The sequence below is a fragment of the Pyrgilauda ruficollis genome, unplaced genomic scaffold (assembly GCF_017590135.1).
Source record: "Pyrgilauda ruficollis isolate IOZ18807 unplaced genomic scaffold, ASM1759013v1 scaffold93, whole genome shotgun sequence".
Lineage (NCBI taxonomy): Eukaryota > Metazoa > Chordata > Aves > Passeriformes > Passeridae > Pyrgilauda > Pyrgilauda ruficollis.
In genome coordinates, this window is record NW_024531377.1 from 2,910,604 (window position 1) to 2,934,834 (window position 24,231).

The 24,231-nt window shown below is 40.7% G+C and overlaps 2 protein-coding genes across 4 annotated transcripts; one reads left to right on the forward strand and one right to left on the reverse strand.

Annotated features, from left to right (window-relative positions):
- Positions 1–8,878: 8,878 nt before the first annotated feature.
- Positions 8,879–24,210, reverse strand: TRMT61B (tRNA methyltransferase 61B). 3 transcript variants are annotated; one of them, XM_041489421.1, is made up of 7 exons: positions 23,611–24,210; positions 23,420–23,522; positions 20,810–21,000; positions 19,525–19,616; positions 18,887–19,122; positions 18,214–18,294; positions 8,879–8,997 (listed from the first exon to the last, which is right to left on the reverse strand). In XM_041489421.1, the coding sequence occupies exons 1-7, from the start codon at positions 24,145–24,147 to the stop codon at positions 8,891–8,893; spliced, it is 1,347 nt and encodes a 448-aa protein (XP_041345355.1). In that variant the 5' UTR covers positions 24,148–24,210; the 3' UTR covers positions 8,879–8,890. The 3 variants fall into 3 exon arrangements, with proteins under 3 accessions (XP_041345355.1, XP_041345357.1, XP_041345356.1); XM_041489423.1 differs by lacking the exon at positions 8,879–8,997 and adding an exon at positions 9,064–9,194; XM_041489422.1 differs by lacking the exon at positions 8,879–8,997 and adding an exon at positions 17,914–18,029.
- SPDYA (speedy/RINGO cell cycle regulator family member A) lies at positions 11,644–17,781 on the forward strand. The gene is made up of 6 exons (XM_041489425.1): positions 11,644–11,872; positions 12,900–12,958; positions 13,209–13,294; positions 14,874–15,045; positions 15,957–16,248; positions 17,635–17,781. Exons 1-6 carry the CDS (start codon positions 11,644–11,646, stop codon positions 17,721–17,723), a joined length of 927 nt encoding a protein of 308 aa, XP_041345359.1. The 3' UTR covers positions 17,724–17,781.
- Positions 24,211–24,231: the final 21 nt, after the last annotated feature.

The following is a 24,231-nucleotide window of genomic DNA, read 5'->3' on the forward strand; positions in this document are numbered from 1 at the left end:
CTCGGCCCGGCCCCAACAGCGCCTCTCCTGCGGAATGGGATGGGGGAGCGGCGGTGCGAGGGACGTCCCGAGGCGCGGCCGTGCCCGCTTTTTACCCGCGCTGTGAAACCGCCCCGCCCGGGCGGAGGGGCGGCGGGCTGGGGGAGCCGGGGGACAGCGGCCCCGAGGCCGTCGAGGGGAAAGTGTTACTCATCGCCGGGAGCTCCCGGGCGTGTTTGTCCTGTGATACACGGGCAGGGCAGCAGAGCCCGCGGCCCTCCCGGCTCGGGGCTTCCCGCGCCCGCCGCCGACCTTCGGAGCCTCGGGGCGGGCCCCGGGTCTCTGCCCTGGCCTGGTGGCCCCGGGCTCTTCCCTCGGGACAGGCGGGGGGTGTTTCCACTCCCCTCTCGGCGAGCTGAGAGCAAGCAGGGAATACTCGCGCTTCATAATGAGCTTTGTTTGCATCCGGGGTGCCGTGTGAAATACTCCGTTCTTGGCATAAATTCTGATAATTCCTCAGTAAATTAAAAACCCAGAATGCTTATCTATATGGAATGAACACTTTCCTAAGGCTCTTCGCTGATCGTGCATATAGTTTTTATTTTCGGTTTTGGTTCCTTTCTAGAATACACTGTAGATGTCCCTGCCTCAAAGTTGCTCTGAAGATTCGCTTCTGCTACTGCATTTCTTCATTTCCTTGCTCAGGAAAAAACAGTCCTGAGTGATTTGTCTCTGAGCAGCGCAGCTTTGTGGGAACCTACAAAATGGGAGGTAGTGCCAGAGCCCTGCCAGGTTGCCGATGAGGAAGCACGGGAAAGCTGGCTTCAGGCTTTAAGATGGCTTTCCAAAATGTAAAAGCAATGTCAAAATGGAAGACAAAAGATAGGTATGGTACCCTGGAAGCACTTTATGAACCTTGAGTTTATTTATTCAGTTAAAAAATATGCATAGATCTTTCTGAAAGATACATTAACACCCTAGAAAAACAAGTTATTTTAGTACAGGATAAAACCAGAATGACATTCTGCCCAAAGACTTGAAGCTGCTTCTTACCAGTTCACTGTACAATAAAAATATGTTTCTGCTTTTGCGTGTGCAGACATCAGTAAGTGAAACTGTTTGAAAACTTTGCTTGACTGAAGTGAAACTGCTGGTGAGCTATCTTAGTGCTTTTGTCTCTGTGTGCAGCTGTGTTTGTGTAGTACCTGGTTTTGTGTGTTGTTTTTGTCTCCAGTGCCCTGCTGCTGTCTCAGATGGGTCCAAGTTAAAGGAGTGCCCTCTGGATTTGCTCCTGGTACAGCCCAAATCAGAGTTTTGCAGCATTTGTCTTGATTCTTTGTGTGGTTTTGTGTGGTTTCTGATTGATAAGTATATTCTTCTGATACACTTGTCAGAAACTGAAATGGAAAACTTGGCCGAGCAATATGAAGACTTGGCAAGACTAAAGTCTCAGATATGGACTTCTCGTATGGCTTCCATCAAGTGATGACATTTTCCAGAAAGATAAGTAGGATCAATAAGCTCAGAAATGCCTGCCTTACTATAAACCTCTTATTCCATGTTAAAGTACTGTTTTCGTCAAGATGAGAAGAGCTGTCTTGTCATTGTGGAATTGTCAAGCTGACCTACGTAAGCCTTGATAAAAAGGACCAATAAACTTTATGATAGGCTTTTGCCTTTATTTATTTTTTTTTAAATATGTAAGTGTTGAAGAACAGAACAGGCTGGGTACAGCTAGTCCTCTTCTCCTGATCCTTGTTCTGTGTAGGTAAACCTCTGTGCCTAGTTTTACAAATCCAAGCAGTCTTCAAGTCTTGGAGCAACCACTACTGAAAGTTGCCTTGCTACTTTCTACAAGCACCTTTAAACACCACATAGGCATCTTTTATCAGAAAATAGCTAACCTTTTGTATCTAGGGGCTGAATGGTGTTGGGGTATTTGTGTGGTCTAGAGCCTCTCACAGTGTGTTTTGGCACTGTTATGTTGTGACATGTAGCAAAACGTGAGTTAGCACCTGTAGAAAGTACTTTGAGAACTCTGCTACAAACATTGGGGCATCATGCAGCTTTTTGTAGTATAACATTTAATTTGGCTCCAGTTTGCAGGGGCTAATAAGGACCTCGCTACCTGTGGTCTCACCAGATTTCCAGATGTGAAGAAATGATTGTTTAAGTGCTGCTCAGTATTTTTGAAGGAGAGTTGCTCTACACGAGGTCACTCACCAGCAAGGCAATGGAAATGAGGGACCATTCACCTCAAAATAACCTGGGAAGAGGGTAAGATGAAGCAGAGTTCATCTCACCCTCCTCCCAGGTTATTTTGAGGGTGGCTTCTCTGTAGAATCAAAGCCACTGGAGCAGACATGAGGCTAAACAGGTACAAGGGCCTGAGTGTTAAAGTTTATTACACAGGTACCTTGGTGTTCTGGAGGGTTGGGAGGCAGTGTCATTTTTGTACCTTTTGTGGTGCTTGTATCTCTTTGTGCTGAAATACGTGACCATATTCAATGGTTATTCTATATTTCCTCAGCACACAGCTCTAAAGGTAAGGCCTTGCATATTGGTTAAACAGGATAATTTTATCAACTGTTGGACATACCTCCTCTTATCAAATAGCTGACTGCTGATTAGGCATTGCAGTGTAGGCTCATTGTGGTTTACTCTTACTAAAGCATAATTACAGCTCAGACAAATTATAATTTAAATGCTACGAGCACATTACTGGCTCTGCTATATAGCAAAAAGAAAAAATGTTTTGGTCCCTAAACTCTACATACACAAAGTATGTAAGCTTGCATTAGACGAATTCATGTGATCTGTATTTTTCTACTTTTGCTCTGTAATTTACATAGGATCCCAATCTGTTTGGAGAAAAAAGTATTAGTTCACTGAAATACTCAAGAGGCATTGAATTTAGGGGGAAATTTTTTATTGACTTGAGTGAATTATGAATCAGATCCAAGGAAATAAATCCAGCTCTTTCTAAAGCCAGTAAGAATTAGTGTGATACTGGGCTATGAGGTGAGGTCACTTCCAGGTCGTCACTAGAAATTGGGTAAGTGGGCTTTGTGAAACTCCCCAGGCACAGAAAAGCGACAGAATCTCCTTTCAGGGAAAGTCAAAAGGATGTGTGAGTCACTCCTGAAGCATCAGGAAACGATGCAAGGTGGGGCTGTGACATGCACCGTGATCAGCAGATCACAGAGATGAGTGGACAGAGCGTGATCAATGCCACTGGGGTGTTTGGCAATCTCGGTCTGAGATTCTTCAGAGGCTGCAAACCTGATTGGTTTTGGGTGAACCCTCCTAAAGATAACCAGTCTCATCTCTAGAAAATAGGCTGTATAATCTTGTTAGTCTTTTTCTAACAAAATTAATGGCTTTTGAAAATTCATGACTTTTAACTGGTTAAGGCTGACAAAGACAGAAACGACCAGAAATACTGATGCTCAAAAGTGCCAACAGGTATTTTGGACAGCAGATATTGCTACATATGTCATTATATTACAGACTTGCTTAGGAACTTTTTATTAGGACAGTTTCAGAATGTTTGCATTCAACTTTTTTTTTTTTTTTTTTGCCAGACTTCATCATCTGCATAGAATGAAACCTTGAAAGAACTGTAGGAAGAGGACAATATTGAGAAATTTTATACAGTACCTTGTCTATTGTGTGTTTCTGAAGACTCCATGTTGTCACAAATTGACGCATGCTGCTGCTCAAAGGACTGTAACAAAACTGATGCTTCTATTGCTATTTTATTTTTCCTGCCTGTTTGAAAACCACTAGTAAAGAAGTAAGTCTTGTTACACTGATTTGAATAATGAGAACATTCGGAGTCCCGGGTAACTTAAATGTCTTGTCCATATGGAGGTGGTCAAGTGTAGAGCCAAGAAGAATAAAAAAAAATAAATGAGCAATCATGACTTTCTGTTATACTGTCTAACTACTTCCAAAAAAAGAAAAAACAACAACCAAAAAAAAAAAAAAAAACCAAAAAAAACAACCAAAACCAAAAAACCAAAAAAAACAAAAAAAAAAAAAAAAAAAAAAAAAAAAAAAAACCAAAAAAAAAAACCAGAAAAAAAGAAGCTATTTTACATGTTTGGGTCTTTTTGGTCCGTTTCTAGATCATCACTTATTTTTTTTTAATAATAACACAGTGTTTGTGCATTTTGACAAGACTGTCATGCATGTTGAAGATGGAAATTAGTTCAGAGGCAGTGGCAACCCTGACAAAGCTGTCCTCAGCTTCAGAAGCCCACAGTTTGGGTCTCTACCAGGTTGGAGACCTTCGAAAGTAAGAGTAACTACTAAGAGGTACAGGGCTGTTGGTTCAGATGTTCACAAAACTAGACAGGGTGTAGCCACAGGAGAGAAACGCTCATGCAATTAATGTATGTTCTATTTGTGTCTTTGAGGATTATTGAAACCAACCTGTCTGATACGTTGTGGCATCCTCATCTCTCTGCCAGGGCTTAGTTTTAACTCTAGAGGGTGGGGCCAGTAACAGGTTTGTCACCCTCATCTTTGAGTACCTGAAAATGCATTTCCATGGCTCTAATACTGCCAGCATTTTTAGAACATCTTTTGTCAGCATTCAAAACGGCTTAAAATAAACAGCCTTAGAGGTAAAACCGGTAATAATTCCTCATCCAGACTACTGCGCAGCAGCAAGGCAAACTTTCTAATTTCATACTGTGCCCAATCCCTCAAATTTGTAGTGTTTGGAAAGGGCTCAGGGGAAAACACAAGATTGCAAACTGTAGTAAAAGAAGCTCTGTTTACATTAAAATTATTTCAGTTTTGGCATCTAAGATACTTTATTTTTTCCCCTCTTTTAGCTATTCTCTATGAAAGAAGATGCGGATGAAACTTTATCAAAACTCTTGTTGGAAAGTGAGATAGTCCCAAGCAGTTTTTACCATGCTCTGTTGCATGACAGCATCTGTGGGCTGTAGGCAGAACTGAAGCAGATGTTTACACAGACAGCCGTCCTGTCCCTCAGGGTGGTGTTATCAGAAGGCACATTGAGTACTGCTGTCATAAAACCTGCCATTGAATTTGCTGGACCTGTGCAGGTTGCCATGGGGCTAGTGAGGGCATGGACTTAGAGTTTGTCAGGTAACCCCCAGTAACAGCCCACAGACAGGGCTGGACCTGGCAGTGAGCAGAAGCCATGTATTCCTCAATGGAAACAGGGTCACAGCATGCACACAGCAGGCAGTTTCCAGGGAGCAGTTAACATGCTGTAAATCCACACCCACTCTTGCCTCACTCTAATTTGTGTGCATAGTCATACCCCAAGCAAAGGTGAATAAATACACCCATGAGCTGGGCTGAAAAATCTCATCCCACAAACACCGGCACAACGGAGAGCAGAGAGTGGGGTTCAAAGAGCTGGGCATGCCATTAGTGTTTTGCTTCTTTTTGTCCCTCACTGAAATAAATTGCTTTTGTGTTGTGACTACTTTCACAGTTCATGAGTTTCCTTTATTTTTTCCAGTTAGCAAAAGCTGTTACCAAAGTTCATCTTTCTCTGTGCACTTTAATTTACAGCCCTTGTACTAGTCATTTTATTGCTTCAAGCTCGGAGTAGAGAACTTTTACAACCTGTGATTACTGAACTTGGTGAAACAAGAAAGCTTTTTGACCTGTTGTGGAGTAATTATAGACCCTATTGCTTCTTGGGAGGGGCATTCAATGTTTAACAAACTGTGGCAGTTCTAATTTAACTGTGTGGAGCCTGGACCATTGGATGGGAGTTAAAAAAAAGCAAATCCTGGACTTTTTCCAGGTCACATTTTAACTTGTCTGGCTTTAGTCTCTAAAGGGCTGTCCTTGAAGTTCTGCCTTCCCACTACTGAACTTGATGCTGCTCCTTTCCTAGCAGTACAAGAGCATGGGAGCCAAATTATTTACCAATGAAAACAATTTCCTCTTTCTTCAAAAATTATAGCTACACTACTTTTGATTAATCCTTTCATGGAGTGACTCTTTTGAATGCTGTGCCATGCAAATACATCTCTTGACAACAGAAAAATTTTCCTGTCTTAATCACCACTATTGTTTCATATTATAGGGGTCATGGACAAAGATTCAATTGTGTTCAACAATATAAAAACAGAATAAATAGATACTGTGTTTGAATGAGTTTGTGACCTATGTGATCAGTAAACTTTGAAACTGGAAAACAAGATGAGAAAGATTTGATGAAATTTACACATTTTGCCCAGTTATAGAGTCATAACGCATCTAGCTAAAAGTTTGAAGGTTCCCACCTATTCTTTAGCCACTCAAACAGCTATTATTTAGGAAACTTGCCTTCAGGAAAAGGATTAGGATGCTATTTTGAAAGCACCAATGTTTTTCTACTTTTGATGTCTGTAGATAATAACCTAAGATATATTTCCTGGATAATATGTTCCTTGGATGTTTTGTAGTTCAGCGTATTAATGTGTACCTAAACATTACATCAGTGAGGCAAAGCATTTGTGTTATTTTCCAGATGGAATGAAACACTTTTTAGTTAACGCCATTTTTAAAAAAAGGTTTCTTAAGTCCAGTTCTTGAAACTTTCTCTGTCCAGCTACATTTTCAGCTGGGAGATTTTCGAAGTCTGGCGTTTGTTAGTTGTTTCTGAGTGGAAAGTTCCCATTTCCCAGTGTGAACGGAGGCAGTCCAGCCCCTCTGCGCATGCACAGCGCACGGGCAGCGCCCTGGGCACAGTTGCACACACCTGCTCCTTGCTCCTGCACCTGTCTCTCAGGAAGCCTGCTGCTCTTGCCATCTGGAACAAATGGCTCCAGGGCCATGGAGGTAGAGAGGAGTCCTGTTTATTAAGGCTCTTTGCACAATTCAGAATGAAGAAACTGCATGGGCACAACAGGGTAACAAATATAGCCATGGTTATTAAATACTTGCGAATCCAAAATGCAATCTTCAGTGGCTAAAAAAGACTTAGAATATGGTGGATGATGTCAGAAGGTTCAGAAACCCTTAAAGGAAAACAGTGCAGGTCATCTCCTTTCCCTTTAATGTAAAATATGCAGGGCTAGTTTTGAGTTACTGTTGTTGAATCGTTCATCTTTTGTGACATGATGGTGAAGACCTAATGTAGTCTATATCATCTATTTAGTTTTACAGAGAAACTGGAACTCTTCAGATAAGACTACTTTGTTTCAGTTACAACCAGCATACAGGTGCCAATCCTTAAAAATAAATCTTAAAGGCTTCCCCTGTCTGATTGGAATTAGTTAAGTTCATACAGGATGTGTCAGTCTATTTACAGTAGGAATGAACAAGTTCAAACTTATGTCCCTGGAGATTTATGAAGATTTGTTGCTGCAGAGTGCTTGGCTGTTTTGAAGTATGCAGGAGCAGCATGTTCAAACATGCACTGTGTTTGCTGGCAGCCTCCACTTTCCTTTACCACTTGCTCTATTAGCCTAGTCACTGCTCTTCTTGTTCGCTGCATAATTTCCAAATAATTTTTTCCTTAGAGCTCCTGAATTTCTCAGTACCAGAGAATAACTACAGCTGGTTTTGGACTTAAATATTAGAAAACACTGCTGTATGCTCAGACATTCTTTTCAAGTAAAAAAGCTGGAAACAATTTCCCTGCCCATTCATCCATCATTGACATACACTTAAGTGGCACTGAACCATTTTTAATTTTAATCATACTGTAACTTTGTCAAAAACAAGGATTTAACTGCAAGGCACCTTTCCAGTATCCTTGCTTACTTGCTCCAGTAGCACACTGTGTTCAGTCTGTTATGCTTAGTCCTTGTCCAGGCACCTTGATACCCTAATAATTTGTTTCTCACAACTCATCTAAATCCTTCCTCTCTCTTCCCACATATAAAACAGGTTTCTGGTGACAGATATGGGTTTAGGTGGTTCATCTGTTCCTCTTCACTTTAATCCTGTGACTTGCTACACCCTTTACTCTGAAAGAATTAACCTCATGTCCAAAGTTTGCTTTTTACGTGTGTGTTTCAGTTTCACAATGGGTCTTTAGGAATGGAGCTCTCAATCCATGAGCATTTTCTTCAGAATGTATTTGATTGAGAGGCCAGGCAGGTTCCCCCAGCAGGATCAGCAGTCATCTCTACAAGGAAGAGTGGTTTTTTCCTAGTTCACACTCTGCAGGAAGTAGGAAAAGTCTCTAACTGAAAAATACATATTTTATTTGGAATAATTATCTGTATTTACAAGAATCAATGGTGGTTCTTCATGATTTTGTTTGAAAATAAACACCAGGTATTTTACCTGTATTATCTTTCTTAGGCAAAAAAAAAAAAAAAGTTCATTGGAAAGGATATCAGAGGCCAAAGGCATCTAAAAAATATTGAAATCTGAAAAAAAGTATCTATATCCTAAATGTAATTTATAAAAATACTATCCCTGTGTTTTTCTTCAGTGATGCTTCCTAATCTATCTGTAATGTAAACAACTCATTCACTGAAAAAACTTTAAGTCTTTTTTTCATTTTAAGGAATCAAACTGCTCTGCAGTTGCCTTTTTGGACCAAATTCTGGTCCTGGGATAGCTATATAACTATATATATCATAATGGAGTTTCAGTGTATACATCGAATTAGTTTTTGCTTTTTCCAGAAATAAGATTTTGTAAGAATCCCAGGTCTTTCAAGCCCAGATCTTAATAATTTTATTTATAGAAATATTATATAAAACAATACAATATATAAACATATTTATATAAAAATGATTTTATATATGTGATATAAAATTATATATATTATATTAAATATATTTAAATTTATATATTTTAAAAATGTAATTTCAAACTGTGATTACATATCGAGATGAAGAGTGGCTAAATTGATTTAATGACACCTACAGGAAGGGTTAGGAAAGAGGTACAGCATGAAACCCAGTGTCTCGGTTCAAATCGCTTGTGGTGAAACAGCGCTCCCTGATGTCCAACCAGCGACTTGGAAGTCCAAAAGCTCCATTCTTCCCGATATTCTTGGATGAATTGTCCAACAACTTTCTGAAAATTGCAGTTAATAAAAAGCAAAGTTGGGAACCAGTTAATTCCACTAGCTCACGCAGAGGGCTTACAGTCAGGTACAGTTCTGTTTCCTTATTCTCACTGGGTTCAGCGATCAGCCTTTCCATGTTGGTGTTTTTCCATGAGTCAAATCCTTGAGTCGTGCCCACCTCAGTCCTACCTCAGGCTGCAGAGCCCTGCAAGGGAAGAAAGGCAGAGCCCCAGACATTCTCACAGCTCCCTCTCACAAGTTCAGTTTCCTCAGGACCCTGATCCAATGTTGTGCAATGGGTCTGAATCAGAGCAGAGACCCGAGTCCTGGCAGCCTGGGGACAATACACCGGTGGAAGAGTCACAATACCTGTTCAATGACTTGCTTGTGACAGATTTTTGAGTGAAAAAGAGAAGTCTTTTAATATTTTGTTGCAGAACCACCAGCCCAAGAATTATTTCAGAGGTGGGAGATCTACAGGAAGCTCTGTGTGGGTAAAGATTGACGTTGTAAGTCCCTTTTTATTGATGTAAAGGTGTAAAGAATAAGGAAGTATGCATGTCACAATTATCATTGCAGCTTCATGTTTTGCAATAGGGAATAAAAAAGATTTTTTTTTCCCTGGTCTTAAAGATTAAGATGGTTATGTGGATGTTTCTGTAACCTGCCCCTCCGCTGCTTTTCAGTTATCAAATGAAGAGTAGTTAATTGATGAGTACTTTGAATTCCTTGATGAAAAGTAATATAAAAAAAAAAAAGGAGAGAAAAATTAATGTAGGTAACTCAGTGTGAATATGTGTCCAAGAAGAGAGAATCTCAGAGAAACAGACTTTTGTCCTGCTGGTGTATTTGGTATTGTCCCCACCCTGCTGCCAGGTTTCCTGACTTCAGCCTGTTCCATACAGAGATGCTGTTAGTTGGTACATTTACCACTTGCTATGTTTCTTATCTCTCTCCCTGATCAGAAACTTGGCATGATCTTTCCCTGAATGTGCTCCCTAACTCAGAGCACGTAATAATTTAGCAAATTATTAATAGAAGATGAGGAAGGTGTAAAGAGGCCTCTTTTCTCATTACCGTAATAAATGAGGCCACTTACACTTTAATTGGCCTGCGCAGGGGGAAACAATGAAAATGGATGTATGTCTTGCCATGTTCCTAGGATAAATCTTTAGCTCTTCTAACAAAAGGCAACAGTAAGATTTCAGACTGAATCTTATTAGCAAAGGGATTTTTTCTTGTTGATACATTTCAATAGACTGCCTTAGACTAATTGCCTTAATTGCCTCTGTAGAAAGGTAGCAGCAGGGTATCCTGCACCTCTGTGTTTAATGATCTTTAGTCAGGTATCCCTTCTCCTTCCTCTCCGGTGGAGACGTTTATCAAACTGGGGAGATGTTTTAATCATAGAATCACAGAATGGTTTGGGTGTGAAGGGACCTTAAAGATCACCTCGTTCCAACCCCAGGCCACGGGCAGGGCGGGACATCTCCCACTAGAGCAGGTTGCATGAAGAAGGGGAAGGGGAAAGGGGGAGGGGGAAGGGGAAGGGAAAGGGGAAAGGGGAAGGGGAAGGGTGTGCCTCTGAGAGCCCCAAGCCAGCCTCCACACGGCTCCTGGCTGCGAGGCGAGCCAAGAGGCGCCCCTGCCGTGCCCCGCTCCCATTGGCTGCCGCGCCCCGGGTGCCAACAGGAGGGGCGGGAGGAGACAGCGCCCCGCCGTCCGATTGGCTGGGGCGGCGCGCCGCGCACGCTGATTGGCTGCGGGAGGCGCCACTCGAGGCGCGGAGGCGTGAGGGGAGGCGGCTGAGGCAGGCGGCTCGGGGCTGTGGCGCCGGAGCCGAAAGCGCGGCCTCTCCTCAGGGCCCTCCCGAGTGGTGCGGCAGCCGCTCGGGGGCTGGGGAGCCGGCTAGGCTGCGGTGGGCCAGCCTCCAACAACCCCCTGCCGGGAGACCTCCTGAAGGCCTCCCTGAATTTACATACATTTAATCCCGCCAAAAAAAATACCCTTCCTCGCTCTCCGTTTGGTATCCCCTAAATTTTGCGGTTACAAACGCCACAGGTATGTTTCCTTGGCTGTGCCTTCGGGGTATGTCCAGCTTGAGGGATAAGATTAATTCCCAAGGGCAATTAGGAGCTCAAGACTTGATTTTAATCAATCAATGTGCCTCAATCACAGTTCTGCTGTGTTAGTTCTAGTAATATTCCCTAAAAAAAAAAAAAAAAAAAAAACAAAAAAAACCAAAAAAAACCAAAAAACACAAAAACACAAATTGGGGGGGAAGAACACAGGTTTTTTGGTAGATCTACGTGTGTAGATCTACGGAGCTACAAGGATGTGACAAACAGCAGCTTTTCCTGGAAAGGCTCTTTTCCCATTTTCCAAAGTTGACTGGAAAAAGCAAAATTGAAGGCTCCTTCTACTGGGGAAAAACAAAGTTTATAAAATTAGAACTAAATCGATGAACTCTACATGGCGGTCTTAGGGCACAAGACTTAGACAATCACTATTGATAAAATTAATTTTCCATCATTTGACATACAAGTTCTACTGAAACAATTCATGTGAACAAAAGAAATGTACTAGTGCTGAAACTGACTAATTTTGTAGTTAATTTCTTCTTATTTTTTTAACAGGAACCTTTGCTAAACGAAATGAAACACAATCTGGTGTGTCAGACACCTCCCACTGTCACTGTTCATGTAAAATCGAGTGCATCCAGATCACATCAGCAAAAAAAACTTACTAGACTAAAGCGACCTGCTTTTAAAGACCATCAAGAAAATTGTGAAAAAGGGGTTCCTAGTCAGAAATATAAATGTCCAAAGGGACCATGTCTAGTTATTCAGCGTCAGGAAATGACAGCTTTCTTTAAATTATTTGGTAGGTCAATAATGTGAGATATGAATGAATTGACTGAACAGAATGTTTTCTAAGCTCAGGAATTTTGAGAGTGCTTTTCATATTGAAAGTAATGGCAAGTCTTTTATCAAAATGTTTTGTTGTTATAGTTTGGTATATAAATATTTAATGCTTAAGTTAAAAATGCAAGGGCGACCAAATTGATGAGAAGTATCTTTTTAAAATTACAAATGGATCCAAGGTGGTTTGCTAGTTTTTATTTTATGATAATTTTCCTTACTATTTTCTCTTATATTTCAACAAATACATGTAAAACAATGTGCATCTTGTTTTACACAATGCTTAAAAAAAGGATTCCTTGTCTCTTAAACGTGTTCTTTACTTTGGGAATAAACTTCTGGGGGAAGAAGTGGAATGGGAAGTTGATCTAAGGAGTTGGAGCATCTCTTCTTTATTTGTGTCTCTTTCATACAAAGTTTTGTATTTATTTAATTTAGCAAAGACATAAAGTAATAGTGGAAGATTACAGCTGGTTTTTTTTGACCCTTAAATACAGAAGTGAATGAGAGAGAGTTGGTGGTTATTATGGTACATGGTCATGGACAATGAAGCACTGACCAAAAATAAGCAAGCATTGCCCAATAAAAGCTGCCAGGTAATCAAAGTGCAGGATCTCAGCAGTCTGTAGTTCCTCTGAAATAATGGTGTGCTATCACCTGGAAGCATGTAATGCAGGAAGAAATTATGCAAATAGAAAAAAAATGGTTATTTTTCACTTTCACCTGCTGTTACTGAGAATGGCTGAAATGCAGTCACCAGATTTTCCACCTTGCCTTTCTGGTAGAGTTTGTTTTCTTTTGCCATGTAAGCTTTTTTCACACCCGAACCTCTCCTACTGCCCTCAGTTTCTCTGTTCCCTGCTGGCCAGTCTAGCTTCTTGTCTTTCATTTGGTTTAATGAAAGACCATCTGTTATTTATTTATTTATAAATACCTTCTGACATAAACAGTTTTGGTGTGTGAAATGCTACAGCCATCTCTTGTTACAGATGATGATCTAATCCAAGACTTCCTTTGGATGGACTGTTGCTGTGAAATTGCAGACAAGGTAAGTGTATTTCCTTCTTAGTTAACAGAACATACATTGAGTGAGAAATCTGCCCTTAATTGATACTTTAATGCAAATACAGAACATCATCTTTTTCTAATGATTTCACATGAAAGTTTCAAGAAACTTAATTCATGCTTTCCTCATTGTTAAAAATGATGAAAATATCTTGGTGCAAGATGTGTGAATCAATTTAGGAAATACTATATATAAGTAACACATTGATACTTCATTTTACATTTTAAAACAGTATCTCTTGGCAATGACTTTCGTTTATTTCAAGAGAGCTGACTTCACACCAAGTGAGCATACCAGAATCAATTTCTTTGTGGCTCTGTAAGTATTTAAAATTATCTGGTTTTATTAGAATAAACTTTGCATTATTTCTTTATGACACTGACAATTATAATATGTGATGAGACTTCCTTGAGGAATATATAAACAACCTGATCTAGGGGGTGGCAGGGGGGCTGGAGCTCGGTGGTCTTTAAGGTCCCTTTCAACCCAAACCATTCTGTGGTTCTATGGTAATCTACATACTTACATAAATAGTGCAAAGTCACCGTTCTGCCTGTGATGGAACAAGCTGGAGCGGCACACAGGGGTTGCTTGCATTGGTGTAGTGATACACACAGTGGTATTCTGAATCTGGGAGCTTTTTAAAGCATTACAAGAAATATATGCAGGACAATACACAGCAACATGTATGTGGCCCACAGGTGCTCATATAAAACCCTATTTCAGATCTTTACCAGCCTTTAAGGCATTTGTAACAAAACATTTCACCATGACAGGCAGCTCAGGAATAACTTGTTAATGAAGTTTCTGTCAACGTGTTTTAAATCAAAAGTAAAGCGAATTTCTGAGAACTTTTTTGAACAGTTGTAAAATGTCTATACTTTGAAACAGTGGTGGTATCAGTAATCCAGGCCCACATAACCCTCTGTATTTGGCTATACCTGCACAGGGTTCTGCATTTTTTTTTTTACAGTGTTATGGTGCTCAGGTCATCTTTTCTGGTACCATTGCTCCTCAGGTGCTCTGATTTACACACTAGTGCAGGGGCAAAGGTGGCTGTTCTTCCTGCTGTCACTGTACTGTGGGTGACATCCACAGAGCATGGAGGAGGGAGCCCTCTGACCCCACTGAAGGGAGAAAAGCCAGGCCAGAACAGTGAAAGGATTAGTGGGGAACAAAGAGTCTGGTGAGACTGGGACTAGAGAGAATACTGGGGTCAGGAGCAAGTGAGAAAACTGGGGAGGAGACTAAAAGTCCTAATCTTTCAAGTGTGATTTACAGGAGTTTAGTACCAGGTGGGTCCAGAGGAAGTAAATGTTTTCCTGTTGTCTGAGAAGACAATTCAAACCTAAAAGTAACTACATAGTGAACAAAGGGAAGAACAGAGACATTAAAAAAAGTAATTTAAGTTTTTCATTTATAACTAAAGGTAGACCTATATTTAGTTGTTTGCTCCTAATTTAATATGAGCAGCATAATTTTCCAAGAATAGCTAAAATCCATAAAGTAAAAAGTGGGAAGTTTAAGATTTCACAAGAGTTTTAAGCCTTATTCAAAGCATCAATCAGAAACTGTTCATTTTATTCAAGGGTTTCTTGCCAGATTGGAGAAGGATGTCAGGATGTGTTAGCTCTTGCTTATCTATTAATTTAGGAAACTCTAGGGTAAAACAATTTTTATAAAAGCCTGGGGTTTTCTACCCAAAGGATGCATATGGAACTAATTAAGAAAATACTGTATTCCAGAGAGAAGGCTGTATTTTGTTAGTGTTTTTTCTTCACAACACTAGAAAAAAGAACCTCTGCAATATATCTGTTATTTTATGTTAGAAATCACTCTAATATAGTGGTTTAAGATTGAATAATATTTATAAACATAAACATATATATATTTGAAGGTATCTGGCAAACACAGTTGAAGAAGACAATGAAGAAGCAAAGTATGACATTTTCCCATGGGCTTTGGGCAAAGCCTGGAGAAAGCTCTTCCCTGATTTCTTAAAGTTAAGAGATCAACTTTGGAGTAGAATTGACTACAGGGCTATTGTAAGCAGACGCTGCTGTGAAGAGGTAGGGAGGGAGATTTCATATTGTAGATGCTGAAATCACAAGTAACACCAGCTGGCAATTTAGCTCTGTACAGTTTCTACCCTAGAGTAAACACACAATCCATGAGAAAGAAAAGATGCTGCTAAAACGTAATGGTCCATTTATCCTCCCATGATATTTTTTCCTTCTCCATTTAAAACACATTGTTTAAAAAGGTGTTTTTAAAGAAAACTAGAATATTTTATATTGCACTACTGTTAAAAGTGACATTTCTATTGACTAGTATTTACTTCATGCAAATATTTTTTATTTAAAATTTACCCCAATTTCACTTCATCCACTTTAGAAACAATTTTGTGTGCTTTACAATTTATAAGGAAAAAATATATTCCTCACTTTTCAGGTGAAGTGTGTACCTGGAAAAACCCTTGTTGTGCTCTAAGTACCTAATGTTTACTTCCAGATGGTGGAAAACAAAATCTCCCATTTACTCTAGAGGCCCATTTCTTGGGATGGGATTAGATGCTATGGGAAAAGCACAAGGAACAAGGCGAGTGCAGGATGCTTTTCCTTGCATACCCTCCCTGCTTCCCACTGTTGTTATTTCAGTGATGATGAACACTGTCAGCTGATGTTTGGTAGCTGGCCAAAGAGACCCTCTTGTGTGCAACATCCTGAGCATGAGCTGCTGTTTGTGATGGCTCACATGAACATACAGGGCTGGAAGCTGGGATGTTTCCACACCTGACTGGTGTCAGGATTACTTACCCCTGCCTAAGGCAGCAAACTTTCCAGTGGGACAGTGAGACAGATAAGAGATGATGCCCATTACAGCTACATTAATTCCCTGCCATGCTAACAGGATATAGTTTTCAGCCATATGTTTCCCCATTATTTTTGCTCTTCCTGAGCACGTCTGGCTGTTCCCATAGGTGATGGCTATCGCTCCAACACATTACATCTGGCAGCGAGAGCGCTCTGTGCACCACAGCGGAGCTCTGAGGAGTTATGATGACAAAGTGCAGCTGCCCCGAGGACCCAGCGCTACTCCTACGGACTGCCTGCTCTGCGGGAAGAAAGGCAGGTTTGTACGACTCGGATTATCGTCCTCCTCCTCGTCTACCGACACTTTGGAGATGATGGACTTACACTCATCCCAGCAATCAAAGGACACCTTTTCTACTGAAAAAATGCTCATCGACTCTCCTTCTTATAAAGGCCAAGGTATGGTTTAATATTGTGAATAATTTTTCTATTAGTTTAGGCAACTAGGGCCATATTTGCCCTTCAGAGTGCTGCAGGGACTGCTCTGTCCCTCCCTGTAACACCTCAGCAGAACTGTGCTTTTACCCTCACAGATTCATTTTCACATATTCTACCTTAACTTCCTGGAAGTACCAACTGCTTTACATTGAGTCTCTTCATGTTACTTTCATCTACTATGGTAGATTTTGGGTGCTACTCAGGCATTTGTTACTATTCTTGCATTATAAATGAACTCGAGAGTCCTGTTTTAAATTATTTTTTTTTATGACTGGCTGTGTCCAATAAAAATACTAGTGTGTAAAGTGAATTAAAGTGCTCTTGCTGAGAGCATGTTTTGAGAAAGAGCAAGATGCTCATTTGTGATATGGGTTTGGACATAGGTTAAATCACAATTTCCATTTTCCTCTAAGTATCTAACTGGTTGACAATTTATACAAGACTGTTTCAATACTGGGATATGAGTAGAAAACAAGAGCTTATTGCAAGAATTGTTTACATAGCTGAATCTCTGCCCATTAATCTACTCACAATAGCATCCTCAGCCTTTGCATTAGGGCCCTCCATTACATACAGCAGTTGTGGGGCAAACCCATTATTAAATTTATTATTAGAAGTTAAACGCACTTGAGATGTAACTTCCTCAGGCACCTGGATAAGGTCTCAGCTCTGCAAAGATACTCTCCTGTAGTTAACCAGTGCAGAGCTCCTAGTATACTTGTCTAATACAAAGGTAGTTATTTATAACTCTGTATATTTTATTTACATGTGTTCTCATTAAAATCCAAATTTTCACTATTACAGTAAGATTGTTACTGTTTTTGACTGCTTTAGTACAAATGTGAATCTCAACTTTGAATAAATTGGCATTTGAATATTTCCTGAGACATAAAGCAAGTCAGGTGTTTACAAAACATAATAATTTAATGTGTTAAACATCACCACTTACTCAGGAGAGACTCCAAATGACTTTAAGTCTGTTTTTACTTGAGAGATCTGGCTTCTCATCTCTGACAAGGGCCAGACAAAACTGTGTTTCCTCCAGCCATTTGAGAATACTTGAGATGAAGTGATGTTCACAAATAGCCAGGCAACTTGCAGCATGAGTGCTGGAAGGGAACCAGAGCTGTGCCTGTCAACAACTGTTTTGATGCTGAAATAAGCACAGCTTTATCAAGTGAACGCATTCAGTGAATTTCAGTATCTCTAAAAGTTGTGCTTTAAGAACTTTGTTCTTAAAGAAACCTATAGTTATCAGTTGGAAGCCAGCAAAGTATTAATTTCAAAGGAAAGCCTTTGATCCCTTATTTTCTTACTAAAATTTTTTCTTCTCCTTGTTTCTGGTAGACTGTCAGAGGCTGTCTAGCAAAAGGCAACCATGCAGCACCCTGGACCAAGATAAGTCTATGGACTGGTTTACAAGCAATGGAGAATGAAATGCACCTGGTAAGACAGAAACAGATACTGTGATTTGCAGAACAATCTGGGCTGCATCACAACACCAGACATGAGGATTCACTTCAAAATTTTCCCTTTACATAGTGGGATAACAGTTGGTGTTTCAAACTTGATGTGAGACAGAAATCAGAGCAGTCAGTACTTAAAAGTTACACAACTTGCAAAATGTAGCATCTACTTTGTTATGTTTTATTTAATTCTGATACAATATTCAAATTAGCAGCTAAGGAGGCAGCAGCATCAAGAAAGCAGGGGTCGAAACTTTCTCAGCTTGGTAAGGAATGCTAATTAAAAAACAAAAGTTACTACTTTAGTATTTCAATACACAATGATTATTTTATTATTATAAGTTTTATGATTTCATGATATAGGAAAATACCAAATGCTAGTACAAAAAAAAAATAAAGGTTTTATTTGAAATAAAAATACCAGTAAACATTTAAGATAAACTTTTTCCAAGTGTCTCACCTGAATGAGCTTCCTGCCAGTGGGATGGTCGGGCAATGTAAGGCACTGAGTGGTTTGTTTCAGCAGCACCACTGAGTGACTCTGTGAGAAGAGCATTTCTTTTTATTTTGTTCCCACAAGTTTAAGACCTATATGCAGCCTAGAGTAGACAATGTACATGTAATATTTTTCCCTGACATGTTTTCTTTTTTTTGTTGTCACCTATCAGTATATTCCAAACTCTTTGCATTTTGCAGATCTATACTGTATATATAGATTTACACTTGTCATATAAATATTATATATATATATATATATATGTAGGATTTGCCAGAACAGCATAGTTTTAAAACAGAGCTCACTGCCATTGTTTCTGTTAAGGAATCCTTAAGTCCATCAAGGTCCTCTAAAGCAGCTTTGGGGTGAGTATAAAGAACGGAATTTTCTTAAAAATCAAAAATTTGAAAACAGCCATTCTTTATTTCAGATTGAAATTTATTTTTTATTTAGCCTAGGTTTTTAGTAGGCTATTTTAACTTAAATAACAATTAATAGTCTTCTTTAAACCTGACAAGGTCTAGGCTGTCCAAAACCTTGCCTATTCTCAGCTGACCTAGGTAAAAACACTGCCTCCTCCTACACTGGGTTATCAAAGTGCAGTAATAGGGGATCTTGTCAGCAGCAAAGTCCTTACCATTGCATTCGCTCTCCTTTAGAACTGCTTGATCCTCAATATGGATTTCTTCGTATTCATTTTGAAGTGGTTCTTCAATATTTTCTTGAGTTTCCACCATTTGGCTTGATTTGTAATGCTTGAGTTTAGCAGGGAGTACTGACCAGCTCCTGTGAGTTACCTCAATTATCCTTTCACACAAAAAAGGAAGCTTGCAGCTCCGTATTCTGTCTAAAAGGTCAATAACCTGTGTGATGCTTTTGAAGAAATGCAAAGGATAAAGTAGTATTTTGAAAATTCAAATCACAAAATTTCAGTTCTACTGACTGGCACATTCTTTACCTTTGAGGTTACACAAATCCTTCAGTTTTAGGGAAAAGGAACAACCTGACTATTGCACTGGAGAACAGCACAGTTACTTTGAGGATGCCATAAAGGCCAAACTTCACTGACCAGAATGAGAACATTCCCCAGGGAGATGCCAAAGGATTTGGCCGAGTGTAATTTATACCGAGTACAACTCCCAAAGAAAGTTACAAGGGGAAAAAACCCAACTTTGTTAACCATTTCATGAATGCTGGATGAGTATTTCAGAAGATGCTTGGTTTTGTACTGAGGCAGGTAATGCCTGAATAAAGGTGGCAGAAAGAAATACTCACTTTGCCAAGTACACAGCACACACCCCACCTTGTTTCAGGCTTGGGTGTACAACAGGCAGAGCACACTGAGGGTTCAGCATATCCAGAACTACCTGCAAGAGAAAGACATATTAATGTTTCCTGGGAGAACAAATGTGCATCTACCAACATAACACAGGACAATGCTGGAGGGGAAAAAGGTTATGGAAAAGAGAAGCATACAGCAGCAGTGTGTAATCATCCACCAGTTTTATTACTGCCTCTCAAAACCTGAGGGGCACACTTAGACAAAATGAAGTCCTCTCTACTTCCAAATGAATTTCTATTAAAACAGCAAGTAGCATTTGACCAACTAAGGTCTGTAGGAAGTTATGCCTCCTAGTAATTGAATCTCATAATCCTGACAGTAATAAAAACTTTTAGAAGACTATATTTGCTAACACATTTAAATACCTATTTCTCACACGTGAAAAAAAGAGATTGTTCAAATGCATAAGAAAAACACATTATGGTCACAATGTCTAAATTGCTGTCAGTTTCAAGATTAAAAATACTTCTTGTCTTTGGCAATTTATCCATCTTCTGCTAGGAAGCTATTCAGACTGCAGAACAATGGGATATGCAATATCTGATCTTTCCTGCAGGACTGTTACTTAAAACATTTTTGAAAAGGTATCTTTATGCTATGTGTTATATTTCTTTGCTTGCACCATTTTAAAAATTGCTATTTGTTTAAAGCATTTAGTAAGCAGTTGTAAATACTTTGTCAACTTTACAGGGAAGAGTGCTTAACATCAAGCTATTTTCCCCAGCATGATTCCTTTTTAGGAAATCGGGATACAAAGAAGCAAGTCAGGAGAGCAAGCCATAGCATTCTCTAAATTATGGTTAGTTACATTGTGCATTCTATGTAGCTGATAGCAAAGTGGTCATATAGTTGCATATTTAATAAGGTTCTGTATTCTTCTGAAATTTAATGCTTGAAATATGTATCTCATAAAAATACCAGTTTCTCAAAAATACAAGAAAATGAGTTGGTATTTGCTTACAAGACAGCAGTAATTAATTGTAATATTTCTACAGTACAGCTTTATCACTCTTTAATTTGACAACCTGTAACTGAAACCTTGAAAACATTTGTATTTGACAAAAAAATTACAATGTTTCTTTCACTGATGAGGACCTGGATTGTTATTTCTCATGTTACACTAGATATGGGAATCCCGTGGTGAGTGGGAGCACTAGAGGTTTTCATTAATGGAAAAAAGACACGTGTTAAATGGGGGAATTGTTTGGATTCACTCACGGCATCAAGCGTTACAGATTTCAGATCTGCAGCAGCTGTTGAAATGTCTTTAAGAATGAACTCCACGTTATCTGGCCACTCGTCCACGTGTCCTATTTCCCATGCAGAACGCCAGTGCCTGTAATTCTTCTTAGCTAAATTATGATGATCCTCTCTGATTTCATAACTTAGAACACGTCCTTTGGGCCCAACTGAAAACAAACAGCAACACTCCACTCACCACTTGACACTGCTGTTATAAAGACTTGGGGAAAAAAACAAAACAAAAGCAAAAACCATAGTCTATAACATAAATACACCTTTCCATCTCCACTTAAGGAACTTATCACATATTAAACAATCAATGACAATCTATGTTTTCTCTACATTTAAAACAAAAATATGCAGAAAAAGTGTCGTGTTAGTTCTTTCACAGACAGAAATCCATCAATGCACAGATGAAACGAAGTGTAGTTATAGTAGTACAGACTGTTCCAAGATGTTCTCCTGAAGTCATTCATGCAGCAAAAGACAAGTTGAGCATCTGTGGCCACTGCTAGATCCCTCTGCTAGAGCAACCAGAGGTACCAGCTGAGAATGCTGCAGCAGTGCTCACAGGCTAAGGAAACCTGCTCACTGATCTCAGCCCCACAAAAAAGTTTTCCAGTGTACTATTTACCCAGGTTTGTGTAAGTTCCCTGTTACTGTCTGCAACAGCAATAAATTATTAAGTCTAAATTTACTATTCTGAAATCTACCATGACTGCAATGCACACTGTTTCTCATAAAGGAAGGATTTCCAGGATGTGCAGGCAGACAGCAGGGCATGCACTGCTGTATTATTCCGTATTTCTATTATTCCAATTCCTCAAGCCTATCCCACTGCTCACTTCTCTCTCCTTGCTACTTTGGAATGGGTGTAGGCAGCTTTCAGGAAGCAGCAGCTCCCCAGGTCAGTTCTGTGCCTTTCTAAGTCATTTCAGTTTGAAGTCACCAGGCTCATTCCCTCACCTACGTGATCCCACTGCGAATCCATTCAGATAACCAAGTAAAAGAAGGGATGGATTTCCCAACAGTTGTTCCTTGATCCAACTCACCCTGCATCAGACAAAGGCCAGAACCAGCTTGTAAGAAAAGGAAGGTTTCAGCATGTTGCCTTTGATCACCTGAAGCAGTTGTAGAGTCACAGTGCCAACTCCTTACTTTAGATTATCAGTTTAGAAACATCAGGAAAATAAAATTCTTCACACTGTGGGGGTCAGTTTTACTCCCACTCATTCAAAGTGATTTCTACTTTTTGAAACTGCTTTTTTAAAAATAAGAACAGCAAGGCAAAATAGCTAGGCAAAACTTTATTACTGTGATGCTACAGTATGTCAAGTTTGCATACATCATATTTTCCAGTTCTCAAAGATCTTAAAGTCATGGCAAATACCACTTTCTTAACTCTCCTGTTTCATGTCAGTAGTTTCTGGGAATGATTAAAAAAAGAATGGAAAGGAAAATATAAAAGGAAAAACAATTAAGGGATGAATGAAATCTGTTAAATCAATAATAATTTTGGAAATTAAATAATTCCATGGACATTGGTAAGGTGCCCACTAGATTTGAATTCCAGCATTTACCCACATACCAGCTGTTTTCCTTGTTGGGTAGCGCTGGTGTGTATTCAATGGTGGCAAAAGCAGCCACCATTAGGAACCAGCAAATCAAATCTATTTATTTCTGTGTCAGCACCAAAGTGTGTTCAGCTGTGACTAAAACTGGCTGTAATTGGTACCGATTTAAATTCAATAAATTTGAAAACAGCAATGCAATTTCATACCTTTTTCCCACTCCTCAAAATAGAGCTGATCTGGCACATAACAACTGCATTGTTCCCCTGGATAAGGTTAACAGCCTGGTAAGGTCAATGATTTTGCCAACTTGGCCCATTTACAGCTAAATTAAAGTTATTAGAAAAAAACTGTTGGACAAGATAGAAAACTGAGAGGAATAATTGGCAAGTTCAGGTGTGCTTGTATGAAATGGCCACAGTAGGCTGAATACCCAAGAAAAATCATCTGCTGTATTTAGCAAGAGCTAGGTTTTGCCTTAGCCAGTAGCAGGTATTCCATCTCTTTGGCTTCTGGGTATGCCTGTAGGGCAAGCTGGGGAAAACTAAGGACTCCTACTTTCCCTCTCTCTAAATGGAAAGAGAAGCGCTGACATTTCTCTTCTGTTTCATCAGCTTCTAGCTCCTACAGGAGCAATGTTTGCTTCGAGGATAATCTCATGCTAGCTTCAAAATCCCAATGGAACTAGAAAAACCCAAACATTAGTTTATTCCAGAAAGATGATCAGAAGAAACCAGCTGCAGTTGAGTGATCTCGAGGCATGGCTGAAAGTCAGCTTTCTGCAAGGCCTTCAGTAACCATTTACACCTCTAAGCACAGTCAGAATGGTTTGCAGTCCCTGTGCTGATCTAACTTTCCTTCAAGTCAACAAACTATACATGAACTGCAGCAAAGCTCTCATGAACTGAATAGTAAGGACCACAAGAACCGTAAGTATCTGGGCAAAAAAAACCCCCAAGTTGTGATAAGGAAATAAATAAATTTGTTTCTGTGTTGTCTAAAGCCAGGTTCTCACCTGCTCTCGACAGAAACAAGCTCATAGCACCAGACCCGCTGCCAGTTTCCAACACGGTGTCTCCCGGGTGGATATCCATCATCATTAACAGAGCACTTATATCCTGCGGGTGATAAAAACACGGCACGTTACTATTCGCGGGAAATCAAAGGTGAGATTCGGCCAGCGAGCCCCCAGCCACCAGCCGCTACCTTGGGGTAGGCGATGGTGGCTCCCCGCGGCATGAGCAGCACGTACTCGTCCAGCGAGGGCCGCCGCAGCAGCAGCCGCTTCCCGCTCGCCGTGCGCAGCACCTGCCCGGGCAGCTGCCCGATGATGTCGCGGTGGGGCAGGAGGCCGCCGGGGCTGCTCAGCACCGCCTCCGCCGCCAGCCGGCACAGCAGCTTCAGTGTCGAGTTGTGCTTCCTCCGCACCTCCGCCAGCGCCAGCTCCCCGGCGCGGAAAGGGCCGGAACGCGGAGCCGCCGCCTCACCCAGCGCTTGTCGGGGGGCAGCCACCGCCACCTCCTCCTTCTCCGGGGGAGCCTGAGGCGGCTGCGGCGCCGCCGCGCACCGCGCCACCGCCGCCGCTTCCTCGGGCGGCAGCAGCCGCCTCACCCGCTCCAGCGGTGACAGCGAAGTCTCCCATGCCCGCCTGCGAGGCTTCCCATCGGTAGGAAAAGAGGAAGAGGAGGATGAGGAGGAGGAAGAGGGGGCGGCCGCCCGCCGCAGCGCGCGCCAGGCCCTCATGGAGCGGCGGGAGGCGGCAAAAGGGGGCGCGGCCCACCTTCGCCGCCGTCGCCCCGCGCGCCTGCGCCGCACGCCCCGATGACG